This window comes from Erythrolamprus reginae, chromosome 2, assembly GCF_031021105.1.
Source record: "Erythrolamprus reginae isolate rEryReg1 chromosome 2, rEryReg1.hap1, whole genome shotgun sequence".
NCBI lineage: Eukaryota > Metazoa > Chordata > Lepidosauria > Squamata > Dipsadidae > Erythrolamprus > Erythrolamprus reginae.
In genome coordinates this window covers 209,400,830-209,426,383 of record NC_091951.1, presented here as the reverse complement: position 1 = coordinate 209,426,383, position 25,554 = coordinate 209,400,830, and the positions used below count along the sequence as shown (strand labels likewise).

At 40.9% G+C, this 25,554-nt stretch overlaps 1 protein-coding gene across 2 annotated transcripts in view; it reads right to left on the bottom strand.

Moving 5' to 3' along the window:
• TRIP10 (thyroid hormone receptor interactor 10) overlaps positions 1-24,679 on the bottom strand; it is an 85,252-nt gene extending 60,573 nt beyond the window's left edge. The window contains exon 1 of one of the 2 annotated variants that reach the window (XM_070741573.1): positions 24,374-24,679. In XM_070741573.1, coding sequence (XP_070597674.1) covers positions 24,374-24,397 — 24 coding nt within the window. In that variant the 5' untranslated portion in view covers positions 24,398-24,679. The remainder of the gene's footprint in view (positions 1-24,373) is intronic. The other variant, XM_070741572.1, reaches the window with a different exon arrangement.
• Positions 24,680-25,554: the final 875 nt, after the last annotated feature.

Here is a 25,554-nt window from a genome sequence, read left to right as displayed (position 1 = left end):
CAGATTGCCAGCAGCCAAGTGCGTGCGCACCCTCAGACATATTCCAAGTTTGAGGACTTTTATCCACAAAGGAAGGAGAGGGCCTTCTCTCTAAGCCCAGGCATGACTGGCAGTTTGTAAGCACAGATGTGGATAAAAGTCTCCAAGCTTGGAATGGTGTGTGTGCATGTATGTGTTGTGTATGTGCACAGCACGCCAAAGGGGACATTGTTCTCCCAATCTCAAACATCATTGACATTTCCCTGTCTGGTGTCCCCTCCCAGGAAGACAAGAGGCAGAGGACAACCCTGCTGTCTGTGGAAGAAGGAGGAGAAAGTTTGCAGGAAGCAGTTTCCTCCTAGTTCAACTTCTGCCTTGGAAGATCTCTGGAGAGTAAGAGGAGGAGGCAGGGGAACAGGTTCTTCTTGAAAGGGAATCCCTGATTCCAATTGTGTGTGCTAAGGATGCTGGCTTGTTGGAAGCTCCAGAGATCTGTCAAGGCAAAACTGGATTCAGAGGAAACTGCTTCCTGCAAACTTTCTCCTCCACGCTTCCACAGGCAGCAGCATCATTCTCCACCTCCGGGGCAGGGGGGGGGCAGGCAAGACTGGAAGGGGGGATCTGGAGATCGTCAGCAGACAAAGACAAGCCCAGGGTGAGCATCAAAGCCTAATTCACAGAGGAGCCTCACAGAGGACTCCCAGATAGCGGCCCAGGGCAAGGGCGGGGGCTGTCTAAGCACCCAGCCCTCAAGCTCCTGGGGCACCAGGACCCCACAGCTCAGCTCAGCCCCACTTCTCCAAGGAGGTGCCCAGTGTGTTTACCACCTCCTCAAGGCTGTTGATGCTGTGCTTGTTCCCCTTGGCCAGGTTGCTCATTGTGGGTGAGGAAGAGCAAAGTGTCTGGAAGGCAGAAATAAAGTCATGGTTTAGTCCAGTGCTTCTCAAATAGTGGGGCGAACCCCCCTCGGGGGCACAGATCAATGCCGGGTGTGTGTGTGTGACCTCAAGGAAAATGCTTTTTTTTGCCGCAGGAAGTAGAGGGTTTTTTTGCACCTAACAATAACACATAGCATAGAGTAGGAGATATTAAGTTTAGATAACAAACTCTTAAGAGACCCCCTGGAAAAATATTTAACAAGGAAGAAAAGAAAGGAGGAGAGAGACGGAGATAACGAGACAAACGTAAGTCTCCCAAAAACTATGATGAGGAAATATGATGAAGCGTATGTAGTGCTTGGTTTCACTGTTACTATGGTGGGAGATGAGGAAAGATATATATTTTGCACAAGAAAGAAATAGTATGTTAACCCAATGTATAAGAGAGTTAGCATGGTCCTTTGTGTTTGTTCTGAGTAGCAATTCAAAACCCATTACTAAAAAACAAACAGGAAGGACAACTCTGACAAAATATATAACATGCTGGTGGGCCTTAATATGCAGAAATATTGGCCTTACATGTTCGCTCCAGTTAAGCCAGAATTAAATATTTACAGAAAGCCTTCCTCCGCAACCACAGAAGAAAATAACAGCTATCTGTAAGTTTTATGCAGATGGGATGGTTCTAACAGCAGCTGGGATGGGCCGGAAAAGGATTCTTCCAGTAAGAAGCATCTTCAAAACCACAATGTGACCCACATTTAATTTGTTTGGCTTGCATTATATTCAGGGTCAGGCATGCATTCTCCCCAGCCCAGGATGTGAAGAATGTGGACAGCCAGGTTTTCCCTGCTAAGAGAAGAAAAGATAGATTTGACAACACTAACAAAGATGGCAGATACATGCCTAGATGTGCAGGAAGAAGGAAAGTTGGGAGATTTACTCTAGTTAGCGCTTGTTCAAGTTCTAAAGTTGAGCATCTGATTACCATTGCAAAATTAGCCCAAGACATCACTTGCAGAGACTGTGTAAAACATTCTCTTTGCTATGAAGGGCAACATACAAGCATGCACACACATGCACGCACACACACACATACTACTTTAAAGAAGGGAATTAGATTATAGTACTAGTGGTCAGGGTCACTTATAAAGCTAGGCTATGAGACAATTAACCTTTGCCATTAGTCATCTTGTGCTATCCTGTCCCCCCCATGCAACATCTGTGTCTCTGCAGGTCTTGCCAGCAAAATAATCTCTCTCCTGGGCAAATTCAGGCTACAGCTGCAATTCCCCTATCTAACCAACAAAAACTTGCACAGACATATCTTCTCAATATGCCACTTTCTTTTTTAAAGAATCTTCCAAACTGTATTTTCATAACAAAAATAGTTTTCAGATAAAATGTTTAAAAGGCCTACACACTGATTTGAGAACTTTCTGGTCCCCTCCGTACTATGGAGGCATCAACTTTAAAGTCAGTGTGTATGTGAAATGAACTGTAGTTAAGTCTTGGCCTGCTACACTTAGCTTCTTTTAGGAAACTCCCACTTGTGCCTTTAAGGTTCAACAAAATACGGCAAACCAACGTAACTATTTCAAATAATGGACTACAAACTTGGCTTGTTGTAAATTAACCAGTTTAAAGTAGCTACACTTTATCATGTTCAGATGCAATCTAAATGGTGCTTATGTAGAAGAGAAGCAAAAGCTTCCAATTTTTTTCTTGTTATCTGGACTACAGGAGAATGGAAGAACTTGAGAGTCTGAGGCTTGCAGAAGTTTCCTCTGGTCACTCAGACACCACTAACTGTATTTTTCAGAGTATAAGACGCACCTTTTTCCTCCCTAAGAGAGGCTGATAATTTTGGCGTGTCTTATACTTTGAATGTAGCTTCTTTTTCAGCCCTAACTAGCTGCTAATGATCTTCCCAACTCTTACCTTGCAGGCTCTTTCATTGTTTCTCTCTGCGAAGAATGTTTTCCAAGCCCTAAATCTTTGAAGGGTTTTTCCATTGCTCTACTTGCTCTGAATGTTTCTTTCCAGGTGCTAATGATGTTCCCAGCTCTTACTGGCTTGCAAGCTCTTTCATTGTTACTCTCCCGAATAAAGTTTTTTTAAAGCCCTATCTAGGGGATAAAATAATGTGCTGGCTAAGGACACTAGCCAGATGAATACCTGGTAAGCAGATTCTTTTCCCTATTTTTCTCCCCAAAAACTAAGGTGCGTCTTATACTCTGCTGCGAAAAATACGGTACCATCCCTTCTCCAATTGATTTTGATTGAGGCAATAAATATTCTGCTGCACTCCATAGCTGTAGGGCTGTTCCTGAGAGATTATTTTATAGGTTTATTTACTGAATTTGTAAACTCCATTTCTATTTAAGGCTCAATGAAAAAAACCTTACATAATTAAAAATACAAACTGTGTTTACGATTAAAAACAAAGTAATTCCAAAAAATCAATATTAAATTCAGTAACAATAGTATCAATTCAATGAACTATTAGTTCAAATAGCTCGCTCTTGAGCAACCAAAATCAGGCTTTCAGTTTCTTTTTTTAAATGTTCCAGTTGTAAGCCATTGCTAGGCTTTATGTTTATCCTTTCAGGGCTGGGAACAAAAAGAAGTCTGCTGGGGCGATGTCAGGATTATAGGGATGTGGGGCAGCGTTGGCACCTGGTGTTTGGCCAGGAACTCGCAGACTCATAGTGTGTTGTGGCCAGGCGCGTTTTTCGTCCACCTTGCGAGAGGTCCCCGAAGACACCTTCTAGGGCGCATACTGGTCATGGCAGAGTTGCTGGAAAAAATGTGTAGAGGTCCAAGGACAGTACTTTGAAGAATTTTAAGTGTTTGTGCAAATCTGTTAAATAAATTACTTTTAAAAAAATGAATTACTTTTGGAACGCACCCTATACTTTTCCTTGCTAGCAGGCTATTTGGGTTTTTATTTATATTATTTTGACATTCATATTTTATTTCCTGTAAATTTCATCAATGCCCATTCTTGGCTGTGTTTTCCATAATCAGTCAATGCAAGCTTTTCTTCCTCAACAATTTCTTTGATTTGATGTATAGTTATTCCTTGACTTATTCAGCCCAACTTATTCTGTTCCTAAACAAGACATTTGTTAAATGATTTTTGCCCCTTTTTTGCCCTTCCTGCCACAGTTATTGAATGAATCTCTGTGGTTATTAAGCAAGTAACATAGTTGTTAAGTGAATCTGGCTTTCCTCTTAACTGTGTTTATCAGAAGGTCACAAAACCAAATGACCCGGGATCCTGCAACCATCATAAATATCAACCAGTTGCCAAGCATCCTAAGTTTGATCACACGATCATAGCAATAGCATTTAGACTTATATACAGCTCCACAGCGCTTTACAGCCCTCTCTAAGCAGTTTACAGAGTCAGCATATATTGCCCCCAACAATCTGGGTCTTCATTTTACCCACCTCAGAAGGATGGAAGGCTGAGTCAACCTTGAGCCTGGTGAGATTTGAACTGGTGAAGTACAGGCAGCAGAAACAACTTGCAGTACTGCACTCTAACCACTTCGCCACTATGAGGATGCTACAATGGTCATAAGTGTGAAAAACAATCACTCTTTTCAGTGCCTTTGAACAATCGCTAAACAAATGGTTACAAGGATTGTCTGTAAACTTCCTCCATTTCTGTGAGGCAGGTATAATCTATCAATATCATTATGATGATGCAATGCATAATGAACAAATATTTTCTGTCCAAAATGTCAAGTTCAGCTTGTGTCCACTTAACAAATCCAGGAGTGTATCATATCACAGGTATAGCTCAGGTATTGATGGCTTGATGGTATTTCCATCATTCTCTACCAGCTTCCCTCAAGGAAAGTCAATGGGGAAGCAGGCAGAAAGTGAGAAAACATCCCATGGCCATTCTGTTTCTCTCTTTAGGTAAGAAAATGTTTCTGAAACAAGTCATTGGTTTTATAGTTATGAAATACATACTAAGCATCTTAAAACATCTGTACCTGTGAAACATTACCCAAAATTCCACAGGCACTGGTATTTCCATTCTTGTTGCATAATCCACAAAATAGTCTCCTTCCACTCACCACTTCTGAAGAAAACTATGCTTTCTTTTTGAATGGACAATTTGAGAAACGTAATAGCACGCCCAATACTTTCTGATCAGCTTATTTTGCTATTCTAAGACCATGAAATGTTTACCACATTTATATATAAATACTGGATTGCTACCATATTTATCAAATTTATTGACGCATGTGTGCTTCAACTTTATTCAAACAATAATATCTGCATTTTACAACATTTATGAAGGCTCTTCAATTGTGGTAGATAACAAAGAATTCAAAGCAAAGAAGAGCCAGGAAAGGTAATATATATGCTCTATGTGCATTTTATGTGTTTTTATGATATAGGGTGATATACTGACAAAATGAATTTGGACATATCCAAACTTACTCTGGATTTTGCAACTTTTGAAATAATTTTCTAATATCAAGTTCAACAAGATCTGCTTGTTTAATCATCCAAAATCAGAATAACAAATTGACTAAGTGGGGTGTTGGTCTTACCTGAGACGCCTCTTCTCTGGGTGGTGGAGATAGCATCCAGGAACCCAGAGAAGAGGTGTTTCAGGCAAGACTAACGCCCCTTCTCCTTGGTGAGTGGAGATAGCATCCAAGAATGGGACATACCAAAGCCTTGGTCTGGAGTAAGTGCATCTTGAACTATCAGTAGACAATGTGACGGTTCAACTGCTTGAGGTCAAGAATCACCCTCCAGCTCCCGGAGGTCTTTGGTACTATAAATAGGAGGGAATAAAAACCCTGCCCACATTGCTCTACTGGGACTGGAAGATTGGATGACCTGGATTTCCAGGAGATGGTTTATGGCCGAATCCACAAGCACTTAATGAAAGACTGGGGGTGGGGGTGGGGTGTTGGAGAGGAATTCTAGGGAGAGGCCAAATTTTACCATCTCCCCAACTACTCGTCCCTGGCGACATCTTCCCATTGGCTAGCAAAATAGGCTAGACCTCGTCCAATGGGATATGTATTTAAGTAGTCACTGCTGGTGTCAGAAAGGTTGATTGCCGCCACCCCAAGAAAACTTCTTTGGAGGGGGGATTGCTTTCCTCCTTTAGAAGATATGTCCTGGGAGGGACCCTGTCTTGGGAGAAAATATCTGTTTGTCCTGGGGAGCCCCAAGCCTCCCTCATGCCCTTGAACGGACAAGCGATGAAAAGGAGTTGATCAAAAGTCAGCTTGCCTAGACAAGGACTGGAAGATTTTACACTTGTCCCACGTCTGTATCAGAATTGGATCTAGGGAAGCTCTGAACTATTAATCCCCCGAATACAAGGCAGAAGCCAATTTCCACTTGTGTTTGGAATTCGCCTGCCATTGGTAAAGCCAGAGAAGCCTATGCAAGGCTACAGAAAAAGAAATTGCCCTTGCATTTAGTGTATCCTCCACGGAGAATACCAAGGCAGCCAGGACCTTGTTAATGTCCTGGTGGGCTCTACAGTTGTCAGGGGGAATCCTCCTGTTCCCTCTCAGCTCACCAAGGAGAATTACTTCTTCTGAAACTCCAAGTTTGTTAGGGATGACACCCTCACCCCCCACCCCCCCACACACAGAGGACATACAATCATACTTGCACACATATAAATAATATCCCCATTTGAACACAACGATCAAAATAGTTGAGTAATTTAAATATATCTATAATTAATTTCTTATTTGCAATAGACAAGGACTTTGAAATTTAAATTAATTTTAATTAAAAATAAAACAACTGTTCCTGTATTAGCACCTGCCTCTTTCCATCATATTAAGCATTACACATGAACAAAGCAGAGAACTGTGCTTTGAGACTACTATACTATGTGACTTTGAGTACAGTATTGTGTTAATAATTTGCATCCTAAGAGAAACCCAAATTTCTTTTTCAAGAGAACTCTCTTTTATTAATAATATGCATTTCCATTTTAAAAAGAAAAAAGAACAAGCCACCAGTTCTAGCCCTATTACCTGAATAATCAAACTAAAAGCTTGCCTCACACATCATTTATTACTTGCCTGTCCAAATAGCTGTCTTGGCCAGAAGCAATCAAGGCACAGGGGGAAATTGTTCACACAATATTACAAACCATGATACAGTTCAAATCCATCTTCAATAGATGAGTTTAGGTCAGCCTTTTTGACTGAACTTCAGAGGAAGTAATTCCAGCAACCTGGCAAGTATCATGGAAATTATTTTGAATAATAGCTAATATTAGAGCAGAATCCAACAGACACTCCTTGAAGACAGGCAAGTTGTAAATGCCATAATAAACATAGATTGCTATGGATAACGACTGAAGCAACAAACATCCTGCAGAGGCTATTCACTAAACCTTGGTTTGCTTGGCTCATTAATAACAGCCACACTTATGTGGATTCATGCCACATGTTAAGACAAAATCAAACAAACCTTACTATGGTTGAACACATCAACCTCGGATATCAAGGGGACGGGATAAGGCCTGTGGAGGTCACAGAGCCTGGAGTGTAGAACATATTAAATATCAGAGCTCAGTTTTCACGTTTTCAAGATAGGATCATACGATTTCCACATTGAGCCAGGTTCACAGGCTGGAATAAGACTCCCTCTTCTGCTCTGAAGATGGAGCAGTACTGTACACAGGAACAAATCCATATTCCATCCTCAGATTGATTTTTGAAAAAAATAAAAGGATCATCTGTATCCACCATAAGATCCAGGGAACTCACATCACAAAAAATGGTGTCCTCATCACTTTTACAAACTGTGTGCCAATAAATACATTTGCATGTAAATTACCATTGTTGGGGATAAATTATATGAATATAAAATAGTATTCTAGGATAATTAGTGAAACATTTATTTCAGCAGCCTACTGAATTATAAAATAACAATGCCTAATTATATCTTATAGGAAGCACATGGAAATAAATGCATGAAACCATGCCAAAAGCCCAGTGATATTAGAATTAGAATTTTTTATTGGCCAAGTGTGATTGGGCACACAAGGAATTTGTCTTGGTGCATATGCTCTCAGTGTACATAAAAGAAAATATGGATTTGTCAAGAATCATGAGGTACAACACAATGATTGTCATAGGGGTCAAATAAGCAATGAAGAAACAATCAATATTAATAAAAATCTTAGGATACAAGCAACAAGTTACAGTCATACAGTCCTAAGTGGGAGGAAATGGGTGATAGGAATGATGAGAAAAAACTAGTAGAAATAGAAATGCAGACTTAGTAAAACGTTTGACAGTGTTGAGGGAATTATTTGTTTAGTAAGAGTGATGGCATTCAGGAAAAAACTGTTCTTGTGTCTAGTTGTCTTGGTGTGCAGTGCTCTGTAGCGACCTTTTGAGGGTAGAAGTTGAAACAATTTATGTCCAGGATGCGAGGGACCAGTAAATATTTTCACAACTCTCGTTTTGACTAGAGCACAATATGGCTAGTATAGGCCTATATTAATCAACCTTAACTACCATTGAAGAGTTTCTAAGACAAGGAAAAGGATTAAACAGCACTTATGGAATATTGCTGCCCAAACTGAAAGAAGAAAAAAAGTGATTATTTGTTGGTAATTTAGACAATGCCTATAAACTTGTAAAATGCACATTCTCAAGTCAAACTGAGGATGATATTCCCACGCTTCAGCAGTTTTACAGGGCTGATTCCTCCCACCCAACGGCTTCATCTGTGTGATTCCAGAGATATTTCCTAATATGGGTCAAATGCATGTTCATTACATGCTATACTAATTCTTGTATCTCATGCAGGCAGATATACATCTTTTTTTTTGTTTTTTTTGTTGCTACTGGTGGCGACAAACCATAAAACAACACTTCAGATTGCAACAATGATAGGCCTTTTAATTTATATTAATAGTATCTATTGGGATATATTATTATGTATTAATGTATACTTGGTATGGGATTGTGTTATTTTTGGCTAATCTTTGACCATAATTAAACTGAAATGGAATGCTCCAGTGCTAGGGTGACTTTTTAAAATGCAAACTTGAACTGTCTTAACAGCAATATGCCCAGATCAAAATATTTATCCGACACTAGAAGATTTTGTTTCTTTAAAAAAAATGCACATTTTCAGATTTAAAAACTGTTGGCTCCATTCCAAACATGTAAAAGCAATGTGTTAAAACCATTATCAAAAGCTGACAAAATATCCAAATGTATACACAGCAATCTTCGTGTTGTTGCAAGAATGGGTTCTTCTTACCTTTCTACCGGTGTGCTGCATGCACATCGCGATATTTTGTGTGTGCATCCTCGCATGTTATTTTGCTTCCACGCATGCGCAGAGGGATGATTTTCCTTCTGTGCATGCTCAGAGAGCAAAAAATAGCCGAAAATTAGGAAAAAAAGATGGCGCCGTGCAGGGACCAGTAAAAACAGCACTGAAGCTGTTGCATGCAAATTTTGAAATTGGTTGGTCACTATCAGAGCAGCACACCGTACCGAACCGGTAGGAACCCATTTCTATGTTGTTGGAATCCTTACAAGCAATCCTCAATTTATAACTGCAATTGAGACCAGAATTTCTACTGCTAAGTGTTCTGCCTGACTGGCTCAGGCAATGCGTAACAGTCCAAGGAAAAGAAATTAAACACACACGTGCTCTGCTAATCAGCAAACTTGTATTAAATAAACAAAAAAGGGTTACTCAAAACAGCCCTTAGTGTCCAAAAACAATGATAGTGCAAGGCTTACTTCAGCCGCATACAAAAACACAGGAGAAAACAAACAAAGACAACCTGGAATGAGCAAAGACGTTTCAGGAGTCCTTTTGAATCTTTGGAGCAAACAGCAAGTCCCAGAGTTTTCACCTCCGACTTGTCTGAAAAAGCTGGGTTGAAAACTCCAACAGCACGGAACAGAAACTTCAGAGCAGGAACCACAAAATAACACAGATAAACAGCCACAGTTTGCCTTGGCCTTTGTTCCCTTTTATCCCTTTAGCCCTCATTAAGGGAACCACACCCAGCCATCAGTATAAGAACCACACTCAGCCCAGGTGCTCCTATAATGACTTGTAATACTCCTTAAAGCGATCCCTTCTTTGCATAGCTCTTCGGCTATGCAGATCAATATATTGATCTGCAGAAGAACCCAGGGAGGAAAGACTGTCTGAGGGACTGCATGCCAAATCCCCTGGGCTGTCTGCTGAATCCTGCGTCCCAGTGGCCTCGTCGTCCTCGCTGTCTGCCACGTCTTCCTGGCTGTCTGCCACATCTTCCTGGCTGTCAGCCAGGTTTTCGCATTCACTTTGTGCCGCGTCTCTCCCATCTGTGGGAGCAATGGCTGGCCCAGGCCCAAACACAACACCAAGCAAGGTAGTTAAGTGAGTTTTGCTTGCTTTTACTACTTTTTCTTGCCATAATTATGTGAATCAGTGCAGTTGTTAAATGAATCATGTGGTTGTTAAGTGAATCTGATTTTCCCCATTGACTTTGTTTGGCAGAAGCCTGCTGGGAAATTCACGAATCACTTGTCCCCAGGGTGCTGCAACTGTTGTAAATTCCTGCCGGATTGCCAAGTGTCTGGATTCTGATCGCATGACCTTGGAGCTCTTCTGATAGTTTAAGTGCAAGGGCTCGTTGAAAGTCACATTTTTCAGTGCTGCCTTAGCTTCAAACAGTTGCTAAATGAATAGTTATAAGTCAAGGACTCCCTATATAACAGCTCAAGATAGATCAGCATCACTTCTACACTGCAATTAGCAGGGAGTGGATTGAAAGGCAGTGGATTGCTTAAAGCATGGTTCTCCAACCTTGGCAACTTTAAGACTTGTGGACTTCAACTCTCAGAATTCCTCAGCCGGCTTTGCCAAGGCTGAAGACCTCTAGCTTAAATACCAGAAGTATTTCCCAAAATGCAGCTCAAACTAACTTATGCCACAGTACCTCTCATGCATTACAGAACTCAATCCTCAGGAAGAGGTTTAACTAAACAACACCAGCAGAGCTGCAAGAGCCCTTTCCAAAGAGTTGCCCTTTTTCAGCAAGCAGCAGATTATACAGTAAGGCAAGTAAGCCACTCTGCACGCCAATCAGTCTTTGTAAGTTGGGGGCAGAAATGCAGAGGGCCGGTTAGAGAAGAGCCTGGGAGTGCAGTGGGGCTGAGGCGCAAAGTCCTCTTCCGACTGAAGCTGGTGGAATGCGCTTCACCAGCTTGGATAAACAGAACAGGAATTCTAATGAGGCCAGCCTCAACTGAGTCATGGAATTGCATTGTTCTGACAACCCCAGACTAATCAGCTCTCTCATCCCCCTGCCCAAAGGCTTTTTGTGTGGCCTTGTCTCTCCCATGGTACACACGTTGCTGGAAAGTTACCAAGAAGCCTGTAAGATACAAGAGAGCTCAAATCCAAAACAGTTTGGGAGGGAGGTGGAGGAAGCAGGGAATGGTATTAAGAGTGGAGCAGAACAATAAGCATTTTTCTGATTGAGATTCATTCTTTTACTATGACAAGCACAAATATCACAAGAACAGGCACATGTTTTAAACTACACCTCTCACAATCTTCTGCCCTGGACTACACAGATCTGATGGGAACTGAAATCCAAATAATTTGAAGGATACCCATGAAAAATAAAATAAAGTGAAAGCTTCTCTCTCCTAATTTCAAGAGTGGTTTGTTAAGATAAAGCTGGAACAAAAATAAAATCAGCTCTCTCATTCAATACAGTTTCCAAACCTAAGGATTGGAGCTATAAGTATTGTAGGCATTCGCATGAAATGTGATGCTACCATTTTCTTCCCATTCTGATAGAGCCATAATCTTCATTTTATCAGCCAAAAGCTGAAAGGCTTGGACTTTCAATAAAACAATAGAGGGGCAGGTATAGAGGCAAGGGGGGGGGGGATCACAGCAACAGAGTAGGTTGCCTTTGGTGTGTTTATGTCTTTGTTAAGTTTGTTTTTCTGGAGGCGTTTTGGATGTTGGCCATGTCATGTGGGAGAGGACTACAGAAAAAGAAAGAGGACAATTCATTCATACCCCAAAAGGACAACATTGGAGACACACAGTTCCACATAATACACACTTCTCCTTTTATGTGATCTGCAGAATCTTACTTTCTTTGAAAGTTCAGTAGATGGTCAGATTGGCTATCTAAAGGACCCCTGTGTTTTTTATTGCCAGCTTTTCTGTTCTGTTGCTCATTTGCAAGTGGCATCAAAACAAAAGAACCTTTCTTGGATCCTAGCATTTGCTTTACAATGACTTTGCCAAGTCAATACTTCCATCATAGCTTATTTTTAGCATACAGGGAAGTTGGGTGGTGTGGAAAGGCAAGACGTTCAGACATAATTTGAGGCAGATAGCTGTTTCAGGAGTGGAGACTTAAAAGAAAAAGAGAGAGATCTGCTACAAACTTTTCAGTTTACATTAGAAGCTACTTACACAATCACACCTCTTTTATGACTAGCAACATACAATAAAAACACAAATGGCAGCATGAATTATAAAAGCCAAATTGGTTTCTTTTCCAGCTCCCACACTTAAGGCTACAAAACAGTAAAGAATGTTAACAGCCCTTGAGAAAACCGATTCGAGGTTGAAATATAAAATGTATATGAAATTGCATACATTCATGTACACACAACTACAGGCTTATATGGGTGATATGCTAGATCCTACAGGCTTCTACAGATGTTTTTGGTCTAATCTAGAGGTCTAAACTCCTGATTATGGTTTAAAGTTTTAAATTTTAATTGAGAACTACTTGGGGTCGTGGTTAAGGCGCAAAGCCAGCTGGGTAATCTTGGAGCAGCCCTAGGAAGGAGGCAACTGCAAACCATTTCTGAACAACCTTGCCAAGAAAACTGCAGGGACTTGTCCAGGCAGTCTTTGAGAATCGAATATTACTGAACAGAAGAAGAAAAAGTTTTACTTAAAGATTTGTTGCTAAAACAGATTCCCACACGCCCCTGAAAGTTGCCATAGGGATTCCAGCAACACTGATTTTATTAATCAATCAAGATAAAGTTTGTTGCACTGAAGTATGCCATGGCTTTTGTCACCATGATAAAGCTTTAATATATCATCCATGAATTTGTTCAGTACAATAGTAACAGTACAATAGAATTGGAAAGGACCTGGAGGATGGTGCTAGCTCTTATCTATAGGAAGTACAGAGAATGATCAAGCAACAGCAAAACCATGAGATTACCAAGATGATAAGCAATGGAGATAAGGGGATCATGGAGTAGAGATCTCTTCTGGGGAAGGGCTTAGATAACATATTGATCAGAATCAAGAACAAAGAAGAGGGGATGCTATTATCTTTTATGATATTGGTGCTTCCTTCCTTCCTGTTGTTTCAAACAACAGGCAAATTAAATAAAGTATTTCATATTTTTCAGATGAGATCACCTAAAACAGGAAGCCCTGCTCTCTCTTCTTTTTAATCCCTCTGCTAAGCTTATTTTTCCTCTCAAAATTTTGATTTAGACCTCCTTAGAGCACACTTACAATGTGATCAGACCACTCTTTTGGTAGTGGGGATTAATGTTCAATGTTCCATGATCCTGACTTATCAAAATAGGGAAAAGAATTAAATATTCTTGATTGGCTCCACAATAAAAATTAGATCAAAAAATAACTAAGAAAACAAAACCCCTGGACTCCAAGAGTTAAACGTTTCATATTGAATCAAAAAGGAATTACTGTAAGTCCAGGGAGAGTGAAGGAGAAGGCCAGGGAACATTACTCCAATATGCTTCTCTTGATATTCTATATAGGATGGACTCTTAGGAAATTACTCTGGTTTTCACCAGTTCCTCTAGGCTTCTTCCTAGCAATGTTAATTGCAGGAGCAGCTTCTCACAACATTAGTGCATTTGAAAGGTTTCCTTGATTCAACACTGGATGAAGACTTGGTATATTCTGGACCATAAAGTCTGGACACAACCTCAAACCAAAAGATCCAGTTAACGAATGGAAAGAACCCTGAGCCTGCCTCTCCCTTGCATCATCTCTAAACACTATCTCAGTGCTGCTGCTATTACTAAGTGCTACCTCTCTAGTGACTTGAATCAGGGTCATGGTTTCTTCTAACTGAGATGGAAAAAAATAAATCTAGTCCACTCCTTCTTTTTACGAGTAGTCAAGGAATACAGCAACTATCTGGGAAACGAATTCATTGCATCTACACTGTGGATGCTCCCTTGATTGGGAATAGTTTTTTGCTCTCTTGCTGAAGGTGTCAGTATTTTCCCACAACTAAAGCAAGCGTTACAAGAGGTGAAGTATTCCAAACCTCTTTTAGCAGCACTTGCGACTTTTTGAAATAAAGAGACGGTCCATATAGTAATATAGGACAATATCAGATCGGCAAACAAATAAGCTACTCAGAAAATCTAACAGGATTTGTTTCACATGAGATTCCCTAAGGACCAATGTCTCCTCAATGCAGCCTCTTAACCCATGATGAGCTTGCCACTCCTAGCACAGCCAAAGCCTCTTCCAGAACCCTTCCTATTATGTCCTATTAAGAGCCTCAGTGGCGCAGTGGTTAGAGTGCAGTACTGCAAACTACATCTGCTGATCAGCAGTTTGGCAGATCAAATCTCAGTAGGCTGAAGATTGACTCAGCCTTCTATCCTTCCAAGATCAGTAAAATGAGGACCCAGATTGTTGGGGGCAATATGCTTACCCTCTCTTGAGAGGGCTGTAAAGCACTGTGAAGTGGTATATAAGTCTAAATGCTATTGCTATTGCTGTGGCTCGGCTAAAGCAGAATGTTCCTGGAGCATCTTGTGAATATAACCAGCGAACCTTCGTTCCACTTCATTCTCCTGGTTAATGCAATCACCATGATGCAATTCCAATGTTCATATTTCCTAATGGAATAGAGCGAGGGAGGATGGCCCACATGAATTAAGATTTCCTGCTTTAGATACTCAAGCAATACTTTGATTCATCTAACCTGACTGGCAAGGTCAGGTTCCCAGAAGTTGAGGAAAGCAAGCAGGAAATGAACAAAAATGAACTAAGCTTTTGGTTTCCTTGACAATGCTGTAGACCTCCCTCTCTTACTCTATTCTGAATTACCCAATCCTTGGCATCCATTCCCCACAGCCAGGATAATCTAATTCCCTCCACTTCACAGTCAAAACACACATTATTCCTTCTTCCTCTGCCCCCCTCCCTCGTCCCCTTTCAGGAATGTATGAAGTGTAAGGTAATTTCCATAGCAACTAATTTCATTCCAAGAGACTAGGTGGCTTTGACTGGGGAGCAGACACATGTGCCTATAAAAAACTGGGAAGAGGGAGGAGAAAGAGAAATGAAGAAGGAACATCAGACCAAAACTTCCCATCCCTAGGAGAGTAGTAACAATCAATCATTTATTTTATATTTGTATTCAAGGAGGCAAGGCCAAAATGAGAGACCAAAAGATGAACCCAACACTGCAGTTCAAGTAGAATCTAATGAAATAGTGTGTTATCTTCAGGAAACCTAGACTCTATATCAAATTGGATAAATTACAGTGTCAGCTCTGGAGGCCATCTTTTTTTGGGGGGGGTGGAATCTTCATGTGATAAAGTGCGTCAAGTGAGGGTCATTCCCCACTTCACAGAGAACAGTTCCAGGTTGTCATCTGTGAGACATATCACAGGGAGCTGCAGCAGCTAATACATACTACTCCTGTAAAATGCAGAGACTTGCAAAAAATTGAATGCACAACTTTACAATTTAAAGCTAATCTGAAGTCTTAACGTGGCTCGTCCCCAGACCTCTATGTGTTTGTGCCCTTTAAGGGCAAAATGTTAACCTATAGTTATCATGATGACAATGTCCAAAAGACAAGCGAAAAATAACAAATAATTTGATCCAAATCTTTGAATAGAGACTTGCACTTTCAGCTGCAAGTCTTATGATTTTTGCCCACTGTGGAAACTCTTCCTTCTGGATGTTGATTTTTAATGATACTCTGATGAAAAATTTAACAGGCCTCCCAAATAAAGCAAGAGAACCTGAAAATTTATGGAAGTAAACGTAACACTTAATGGGTATAACATACCATTCCCTCCATTGCCTTTATTGGCTACTGGAAAAGCTATTAGCCATAGAAACATGCTAAGGAACAGCTGTTTGTAACAGTATCCTCCAGACTAATTGAAAGGGGGGAAACTTCCCTCCCAGTTCTGAACATAACACACCCAAAATCAATGAAAGGAGAAACACAAGAGTGTAATGGAGATGGAGTATTGATAGAAAAATATGATTATGGCAAGCAGAAGCTCTCTAGTGGGCATTTGTCATTCAAGATTACAACAGTAAATAATGTTGAAGCAATAATTCAATCTTTTTATATAAGGCTTCACATCCAATATATTTATTTAAAAGAATTCTGATTCAGTCCATAACCTGGGAAAATGCTAAATTATACTAACCCATCAATATGCCGACGGTACCCAGCTTTACATCTCCACCCCATGCCCAGTCAACGAAGCGGTGGAAGTGATGTGCCGGTGCCTGGAGGCTGTTGGGGACTGGATGGGTGTCAACAGACTCAAACTCAACCCGGATAAGACGGAGTGGCTGTGGGTTCTGCCTCCCAAGGACAATCCCATCTGTCCGTCCATCATCCTGGGGGGGGAATCATTGCCCCCCTCAGAGAGGGTCCGCAACTTGGGCGTCCTCCTCGATCCACAGCTCACATTAGAAAACCATCTCTCAGCTATGGCGAGGGGGGCGTTTGCCCAGGTTCGCCTGGTGTACCAGTTGCGGCCCTATCTGGACCAGGACTCATTGCTCAGAGTCACTCATGCCCTCATCACCTCGAGGTTCGACTACTGTAATGCTCTCTACATGGGGCTACCTCTGAAAAGTGTTCGGAAACTTCAGATCGTGCAGAATGCAGCTGCAAGAGCAGTCATGGGCTTACCTAGGTATGCCCATGTCACACCAACACTCCGTAGTCTGCATTGGCTGCCGATCAATTTCCGGTCACAATTCAAAGTGTTGGTTATGACCTTTAAAGCCCTTCATGGCATCGGACCAGAATACCTCCAAGACCGCCTCCTGCCGCACGAATCCCAGCGACCGATTAGGTCCCACAGAGTGGGCCTTCTCCGGGTCCCGTCAACTAAACAGTGTCGGTTGGCGGGCCCCAGGGGAAGAGCCTTCTCTGTGGCGGCACCAGCTCTCTGGAACCAACTCCCCCCGGAGATTAGAACTGCCCCTACTCTACCTGCCTTCCGTAAACTCCTTAAAACCCACCTTTGCCGTCAGGCATGGGGGAACTAAGACATCTCCCCCTGGGCATGTTTAAATTGTGTATGGTATGCTTGTGAGTGTGTATGTACCATATGGGGTTTTCTTTTAAATCTTAAATGTTTTAAATGTATTCAGATTATTTATGATTTGTTTTTCTCTGCTGTGAGCCGCCCCGAGTCCTCGGAGAGGGGCGGCATACAAATCTAAATAATAAATAAATAAATAAATAAATCTATATCTTTTAATCCAACTTTAAGGAAAAAAATCTTGGGAGAGAGGAACACCCCCCCCCCCAAAAAAAAAAATCTGCACCCAAAGATGGGCACACAAAGGGAACATTACTAGGAAGTTAGGTGCTTTTAAAAGAAGTATCAGTTATCAGCTTTACTAGTTGGAAAAATAGTGGAGTGAATTTTGGTACAAATCTGCCCCTACGTCTCTTGATGAAAGACAGCCCAATCCTATGTCTATTCAAAGCCAGACCAGAAAAACTGTAGTGAAGTTTGTGCTAAATATTCATAGGAATGCTGCCATAGAAATTAAGAACAGAAAACTACAAATAGTTCTTTTGCTCCTCTTTGAAGCATGGAACTACCGTTCCATTTTAGACTTCAGAAGTAGGAGCAAAGAGACCAAGTTCTCTTATACCAGGAACTTAATACTGAGAATTTAATCTCAATTTCTACAATGTAAGCAATGTAACTATTCTCTGCTGCCTCTTTGCAAGTTACAAGATATATTCAAGCAACAAACTTATCTATAGTGCAGTTGCATAGAAGGCAACTTAGAATGAAACTCCACTAACTTTAAAGTTATAACCATATTAAAGTTATAACCAGAAGTGAACATGGGTTTGTCAAAAATAGATCATGCCAAACAAATCTTATTTCATTCTTTGACAAAATGACTAAATTAGCAGTCTGGCAAAATGCTTAGTGAGTCCTGGCTCAAACTCATCTTAGTAAGTGGTTCTCAACCTTTTTGTCTCCAAAGACCACCTTTAAAAACATTTTGTAGCTATGGACCTCCTAGATTTAATTCAATATTTAAGTAATAGCATTTATTTAAGCCTTTGCAGACCCTGTGTGATGACATCATACCCTCCAAAGGTCCATGGACCACAAGTGGACAATCACTTAAATATGAGCCAATGTGTGTGTTGCAGCAGCCAAAAAGCCAATTCAGTCCTTGGTGGCATAAACAGAGGGATTGAGTCAAGATCAAATGAAGTACAGAGGTACTTCTACTTAAGAACTTAATTCGTTCCGTGGCCAGGTTCTTAAGTAGAAAAGTTTGTAAGTAGAGGCAATTTTTCCCATAGGAATCAATGTAAAAGTAAATAATACGTGCAAACCCATTAGGAAAGAAATAAAAGCTCAGAATTTGGATGGGAGGAGGAAGAAGAGGATGAGGACAGTCGCTGCCGAAGGAAAAAGTTGAGGTGAGGGGAATAAAAAAAAATCCAAAACTTTAAGACTTAAAAAAAAGAAGAGGGACTCTGAGGCGTCGAGGACCACGCAGCTCCCATACATCCGACGCAAGGCTACCTCCCATACACTGCGCCAGAGAGAGAAACCCAGGGGGAATGGCAGGAAACTGGCTGAGCCTTCGTGCCGCTCTCAAATTTCCTGGGAAAGTTTTCCGGGCTCGGGTTCTTAAGTAGAAAATGGTTCTTAAGAACAGGCAAAAAAAATCTTGAACACCCGGTTCTTATCTAGAAAAGTTCTTAAGTAAAGGCGTTCTTAGGTAGAGGTACCACTGTATTAGTACTGCTTTATAAAACCTTAGTAAGACCATAAGAATCAACCTATTTTCCAAAGCACAAGAAGGTAAGACAAGAAACAATGGTTGGAAACTAATCAAGGAGAAAGCAAATAGAACTGAGAAAAAGTGGGAACAGTTAACCAGTGGAATGGCTTGCTTTCTGAACTGGGTGCTTCATCATTGGAAGCTTTTAAGAAGAGACTGGATGGCCACTTGTCCAAATGGTATAGGGTCAGCAACTTGAGCAGGAGGTTGAATAGGAAGGTATTTTTCAAGTATCATTCTGTTCTGTTCTGTTCCATTCTATTCTTCCATGGAATTTACACATCAATTAAGTCAGAAATAACTGAATGACTAAAAAACAAGAATTATAATCAAGATTACTAGTTTTTAGTATATAACCTTATACAATTTACATTATATAAATATAAATATGTACTAGTATATTACATTATATTTAGAAAGATTAAATAGTTTACTTAGACTTTAGTAAGGCATTTGACAAAGTAGATCATAGCCTATTTTGATATGACAGAAAAATATGGGATAGACAACAGCACCACTACTGACTGACCAGTAGTCAGCGTGTAGTCTTCATTGGTACTACATCCACATGGAAGGAAGCATGCAGTGCATTTAAATATGAGCCAGAAGTATGCTGCAGTTGCCAAATAATGCAATGCAATTCCAGGATGCATCATCAGAGAGATATTATCACTAGTAACATTTTATACTATACTAGTATGACTATACTTGCAACACTGCATCCAGAATTAATCACTACCATACAAAAAAGATGTTGAGAGTGCAGAGAAGAGCAACAAAGATCATAAGGGTCTGGAGGCTAAGCCGAATGATGAATAGTTGTGGGAACTAGGTATGTCTAGTATAAGAAAGAGAAGGACTAGGGGTGACATGATGGCAATCTTCAAGTACTTGAGGGGCTATCACAGAGAAGAGGAGGTTGACATATTCTCCAAAGAACCTGAAGGCAGGACAAGAAATAAAAGGTGAAAGCACACTAAAGAATTAAGAAGAAATTTCCTGACAGTTAGAACAATTACTGCATTTTTTTCAGAATATAAGGTGTACTGGAGTATATATTTTTCAGAATATAAGGTGCACTGCTTACCAAATATTCATCTGGCTAGCATCCTTAGTCTGGTCAGCTTGAGCACATTATTTTATCCCCTGGTTAGGGCTTTAAAAAATTCAGAGAGAGTAACAATGAAAAATCTTGTAAGCCAGTAAGAGCTGGGAACATCATTAGCACCTGGAAAGAAAAATTGGGAGCAAGTACAGCAATGAAAAAACCCCTTCAAAGATTTAGGGCTTGGAAAACATTTTTTGCAGAAAGAGCTTGCAAGCCGGTAAAAGCTGGGAACAATGTTAGCACCTGGTTAGGACTGGAAAGAAACTTATTCGGGGCAAGTAGTCTTCGGAGAGGGGCGGCATACGAATCTACTAGATAGATAGATAGATAGATAGATAGATAGATAGATAGATAGATAGATAGATAGATAGATAGATAGATAGATAGATAGATAGATAGATAATGAAAAAACCCTGCCAAGACTTCAGGGATTGGAAAACATTCTTAGCAGAGAGTAACAATGAAAGAGTTTGCAAGGTAAGATCTAGGAAGATTGTTAGCAGCTAATTAAGGCTGGGGGGGGGGGGAAAGCTACATTCAGAGTATAAGACACACCCAAATTATCAGCCTCTTTTAGGGAGGGGAAAAGGTGTGTTTTATACTACAAAAAATACAGTAATCAGTAGAATGGCTTGCTTGCAGACGTTGTGGGTGCTCCATTACCGGAGATTTAAAAAAATAGTTTGGACAATCATTTGTGCAGAATGCTTGAGCAGGGGATTGGGCCAGAAGACCTCCAAGATCTTCCAACTTTTCTTTTATATAATGTGACTTTGGCAATAGAATGTAGAATGTTATTCTACATTCAATTGCCAAAATCACATTATATAAAAGAAAAGTTCCATTCATTTCTATACCCATCACATATATAAATCTTATTCAGTACAGAAAAAGGCAAAAGATAGCATAAAGACATATCTTGTCAAAATGGTAAGAAGGCTCTTGAAACTTCAGATGTAATTATTTCATTACACATATAACACTTCACTTGGGGGTCTATGAGAAATTCTCAAAAATCAATGTGAGTTGTTTGATACTGAAATTGGGACATTTTGGATGAGAAATGAAATATTTTTTAAAAACAACAATACTAAGAAAGTCCAGTTGGAAAAGCACCTGGATATTTAAGAACCTCCACAGACAAATTAATGGATCGTTTTTCCTTCATATATAATTCAATGAATTGTTAAGACAACTTTGTCATTATAAATTTGCAAAATCACCAAAGGGTTCCCTAGACACCCCACCCCCCCAAAATTACATGTATTGGTGATTTTAGAGAATCAAACGAAAGTTTATGCTGGAAGAATATCAATAGCGCAAGAAAATGCTGAAAACAACACTCATGCAAAAGCCAGGTCATAAACACCTAGATGTCAGTTCCTGCTCACTTCACCAATATAAATCTAGCCTCCTTTAAGCTCTCTGCATCAGGAGATTCAAACCAGAAGGTTGTAAACTCCCCTAAAAGTTATTAGAAAATTCATCAGGCCCTAGCCAGATATCAGGAGGAACTGCTTGGATGGTTAAACAAATTTGCCCAAGTTTGGCCATCTTTCTCCAAAGGGAAATTCCAATGCACCCTGTACATAGGGTAGAACTGCAAGATTCAAAGGCATTATTAAGTTAATGCTGATGCACAAGGACATGTAAAGTTCCTCAGGTTTACTGATCCTTCCTGCTGATGCTTCCCCATTCCCAGCAATCAACTCTCTTTCACTGTTGGAGCCTGGTTGGCACAACAGAAAAGATAAACAAGCAAACCAAACAACTGTTGTATATACTGGACCATCCTCAGGAAATAATTAGCAAATACAGGAAACTCTTGTATTTTACAAATGGAGGGTAAAACATTTTGTGTGTGTGTGTGTGTGTGTGTGTACACACATACATTATTCTTATTCTTAATTAGATTTGTATGCCGCCCCTCTCCGCAGACTCTATATAATTCCTTGTGTTTTCATTATCACCAAAAATATGTTATATATAGTCATTCATAGTGTCATGTTGTTTTGAGTATGAAATCTTCTTGCTGCTTCTGTTGTAGAGGGCAAACTTTGTCTGTGCCATTGCAATGTGCCAGGAATAGCTTGTGCTATTCTAGCAATGAGACTAGAGTTAATCTCTGATTAGACCCAACTTAGAAAAGGCATCTTTAGGATCTTTCAGGAACAGAAAAACTAAAGCTGATGCTGAAGAAAGGCCTATTCTAATGATATAACCTCCCAGAAACAATGCAGGACACTTGAAATAAGATAGGGGAAGCTGCTTTGCCATTCATTTTCTAAGTTTCTAAGCAACTGAGAGAGAAAGAAGCAGTAATGCCCACTACCTATCAGCTATCTTCAACTGGCAACCACCAACCATGTTGGTTTACAGTTAGCAGAATTCCCAGTTATGCTGTTAGGAATCTTAGAAGACAAAAGTTCAGTACTGTTGGTACTGCTCAAATAAATAAAGGGAACACTTAAACAACACAATATAACTCCAAGTAAATCAAACTTCTGTGAAATCAAACTGTCTACTTATGAAGCAACACTGATTGGCAATCAATTTCATATGCTATTGTGTACATTCAACTTTGTACAGAACAAACTATTCAATGAGAATATTTCATTCATTCAGATCTAGGATGTGTTATTTGAGTGTTCCCTTTATTTTTTTGAGCAGTATATAATAATAAATAAGAATATTATGTAGACCAGAAATGTGTCCAAAGCATTCTGTGCCTTTTCCATTTCAACCATTATCTATCTTCCATCTGTTAAAAATACACACGAAAGAATCTTCCTCTCTCTTCTTTTTCAAGTGCTTTCCTAAATAATCTTTCTAAGCAGAAGAGTAATATTTATCTTCTGCATGATAACAAATGCATTCTTCAAATTCAATGTCATTTGTGGAGTGGATGTGTTCGTGAGGAAAAATATTTCGAATTGACTGTGAGTCAACCCTCTACAAGTCGACATCCCTAAATTCTTTTCTTCAGTTCATGTTTAAAACAATAAGGCTACCAGTTCATTTTTATCAGATATGTAAATCTATTTCTTGTTTAAACACACTGTTAAAAACTCTGTTCTCTCATCTTGATTGAAGTTTTTGTTCTGGTTTTTCTTTAGCCTAATCAAGGAAACTGCCTTTTCTGACCAAATCCAACTGACTTACATTAACCCAAAAAGATTTTAAATTAGAAATGGGTAACCTATGTCTACAGCCGTTTCTTTCACAGACTTATCAAACATTTGCTGGAATTCTTGTAAAAAAGTTTAAGATCACCAGCAGTGGCCTATTTTGGAGCAAGAATGCATTCATGGGAAGATCTCCATTCTGGAGAAATCTGGGCCAGTCTGAACAAATAAAAATAATTTTAAAAGTTAGCTACTCTTGTCCTTCAGTCTTTTAATGTCAAATACTCACTTTGCTCAGAAAGAACATGTATCCTTTATGGTGATTTTGAGTATGATAGTGTAGGTCCTATACAAAGTATTTAACAATCATGCTTCCGCATATCTACCCCAGATGCATGTCAGACTAAACCATACAAAGATCCCTAAGTGGTTGCTTGGGACAGCAAGCTTTTATCCTGGTTTCCTCCCATATGATGTTGCAGAAGCTGGCATATCCAACAGAGATCCATCAAGCAGCCCAATCCCCTGTAGGGGCAATATATGTAGGGCAACTTTTTCCAGACCAAATTGGGAACTGGGTTACCGTACTTGTTATGGTGGCACAAAACACACCAGCTTTTCATTCCCAAAATCAAAAGTATAAAAGTATTTCCTCACTTTCTTCGAGGTGGTTTTGATTACCTGGACCAAAAGATGCAGTATTTATCTATCTAAACCTGCCTTGTAATTCTACAACACATAGGAAATTTTAAATTCATTACTCATGGAAGACGAATATCTCACCCACGATCCCCAATCCCAAAACTACGTTTTTCTTTTTATGAGGCCAAGAAAGGAGAAAACAGACCCAAGAGTAGCCAAAACAGAAAAGGGCCTACAACCAGGATTAGCGCCCCGGGACGAGCGTCTAATTTAAGGAAAGGTGGGAGCAAGCGCTAACGGTGGGAAGGGGCTTCAGTGCTGGGGGGGGGGGCAGAGAATTCAAACTTTGCTTGGCGAAGGTCCAAGCTTTACGGAGGTCTAGAGATAAACAAGCGTAGCCCCGAAGACCAAGGGGTGGGAAATGGAGGCAAAAAAATAAAAAAGAACAAGCGGGTGGGATAAACCAGGAAATCGTGAGCCCGGGTAACTTCCAAGGAGAGCGCCCAGGCGAACTGGGCTGCGCGCTTGCTTACCCAGAGCTCCGTGCCCCAGTCCATACTGGCTGCGCTCCCGTCGTGAGCCCTCGCTTCCTCTCTCGTTAGGCCCACCCAAAACCCAACTCGCCGCCGCCGTTACCCCACAGAGTCCTACTCCTGCGGCCGCACAACCTCGGCGCCTGCTTGGGACACTCCCTGCTCCGCCCCCGACGATCCTTAAAGGCGCAGTCAGGAGTCGTCAGGCCGGAGCGGGTTGCCTTGCTTTTGCGCCAGGACGGCTCGTCTCTCGTCTCAGGTCTCTTCTTTTCGCCTTCCCTAGTTCCCGCGCAGACCGCCCAGCCCGTCCGGGATCCAGAAGGTCGAGAGCGCCATCCTTTGAGATGCCGGCGTCGCTGCTCCTCTCCGTGCCCGAGCCCCCGTTGATTCCCCTTGAGGTAAAAACCGAGCACAGTTTTTTGTGCTCGGTTTTTACCTCAAGACTGCTTCAAAAGTCCAGGAGGCTCGTTGCTGGCTTTGGTGACATCTTCCTTGCAAGCGCTGCGGCGGACTCCAAAAATGCACGCTCGTTTATGGCGCTTGGGTTTATTTATTGATTTATTTGTCAAACATTATAGAACAGTAGTACAAACATAAGTAAAAGAAGTAACAATAAAAGAGGACAAAAGGACAGGGACAGTAGGCACAATGGTGCGCTTATGCCTGCCCCTTAGAGAAATGGGGTGGGGTCGACTGTACAGAGTCTAAGGTTAAAGTTTTGGCGGTTTGGGGAAGAAATCACGGACTCAGGTAGTGCCTTCCAGGCTTTTTGAATTGATTCCAAGAAACAGTTCCCCGGAAAAATTCGACAAGGTAGTTCAAGCCGGTCCCAAACACGATTACTTAGAAATAACCGGAATTCGCGGCGGGTGGATAGGGTGGGAGGGAGACGGTGATGTTGTTTAGAAAAACAAGTCGCTTATTCCCCAATGCGGATCTCCTTGATCGTTGTTGTTGTATTATCACCGCCAAGCTGTCGAAGCGCATAGAAAAGGTGTTTTACAGCAGCAGGAGCTGGGATCCAGTCGCCTCCCGGGGATGAGAAGTCCTGAGCCGAGGCCGACACTTACGCCCCGGCCAATCCTTCCAGATGACCAAGTGCTCCCGGTCTAGCTGACCCACCTAGGAAAGCGTAGTTTTGGTGTTCCCGCATTCTTCGAGGTTGCACTTCCACCCCTCCG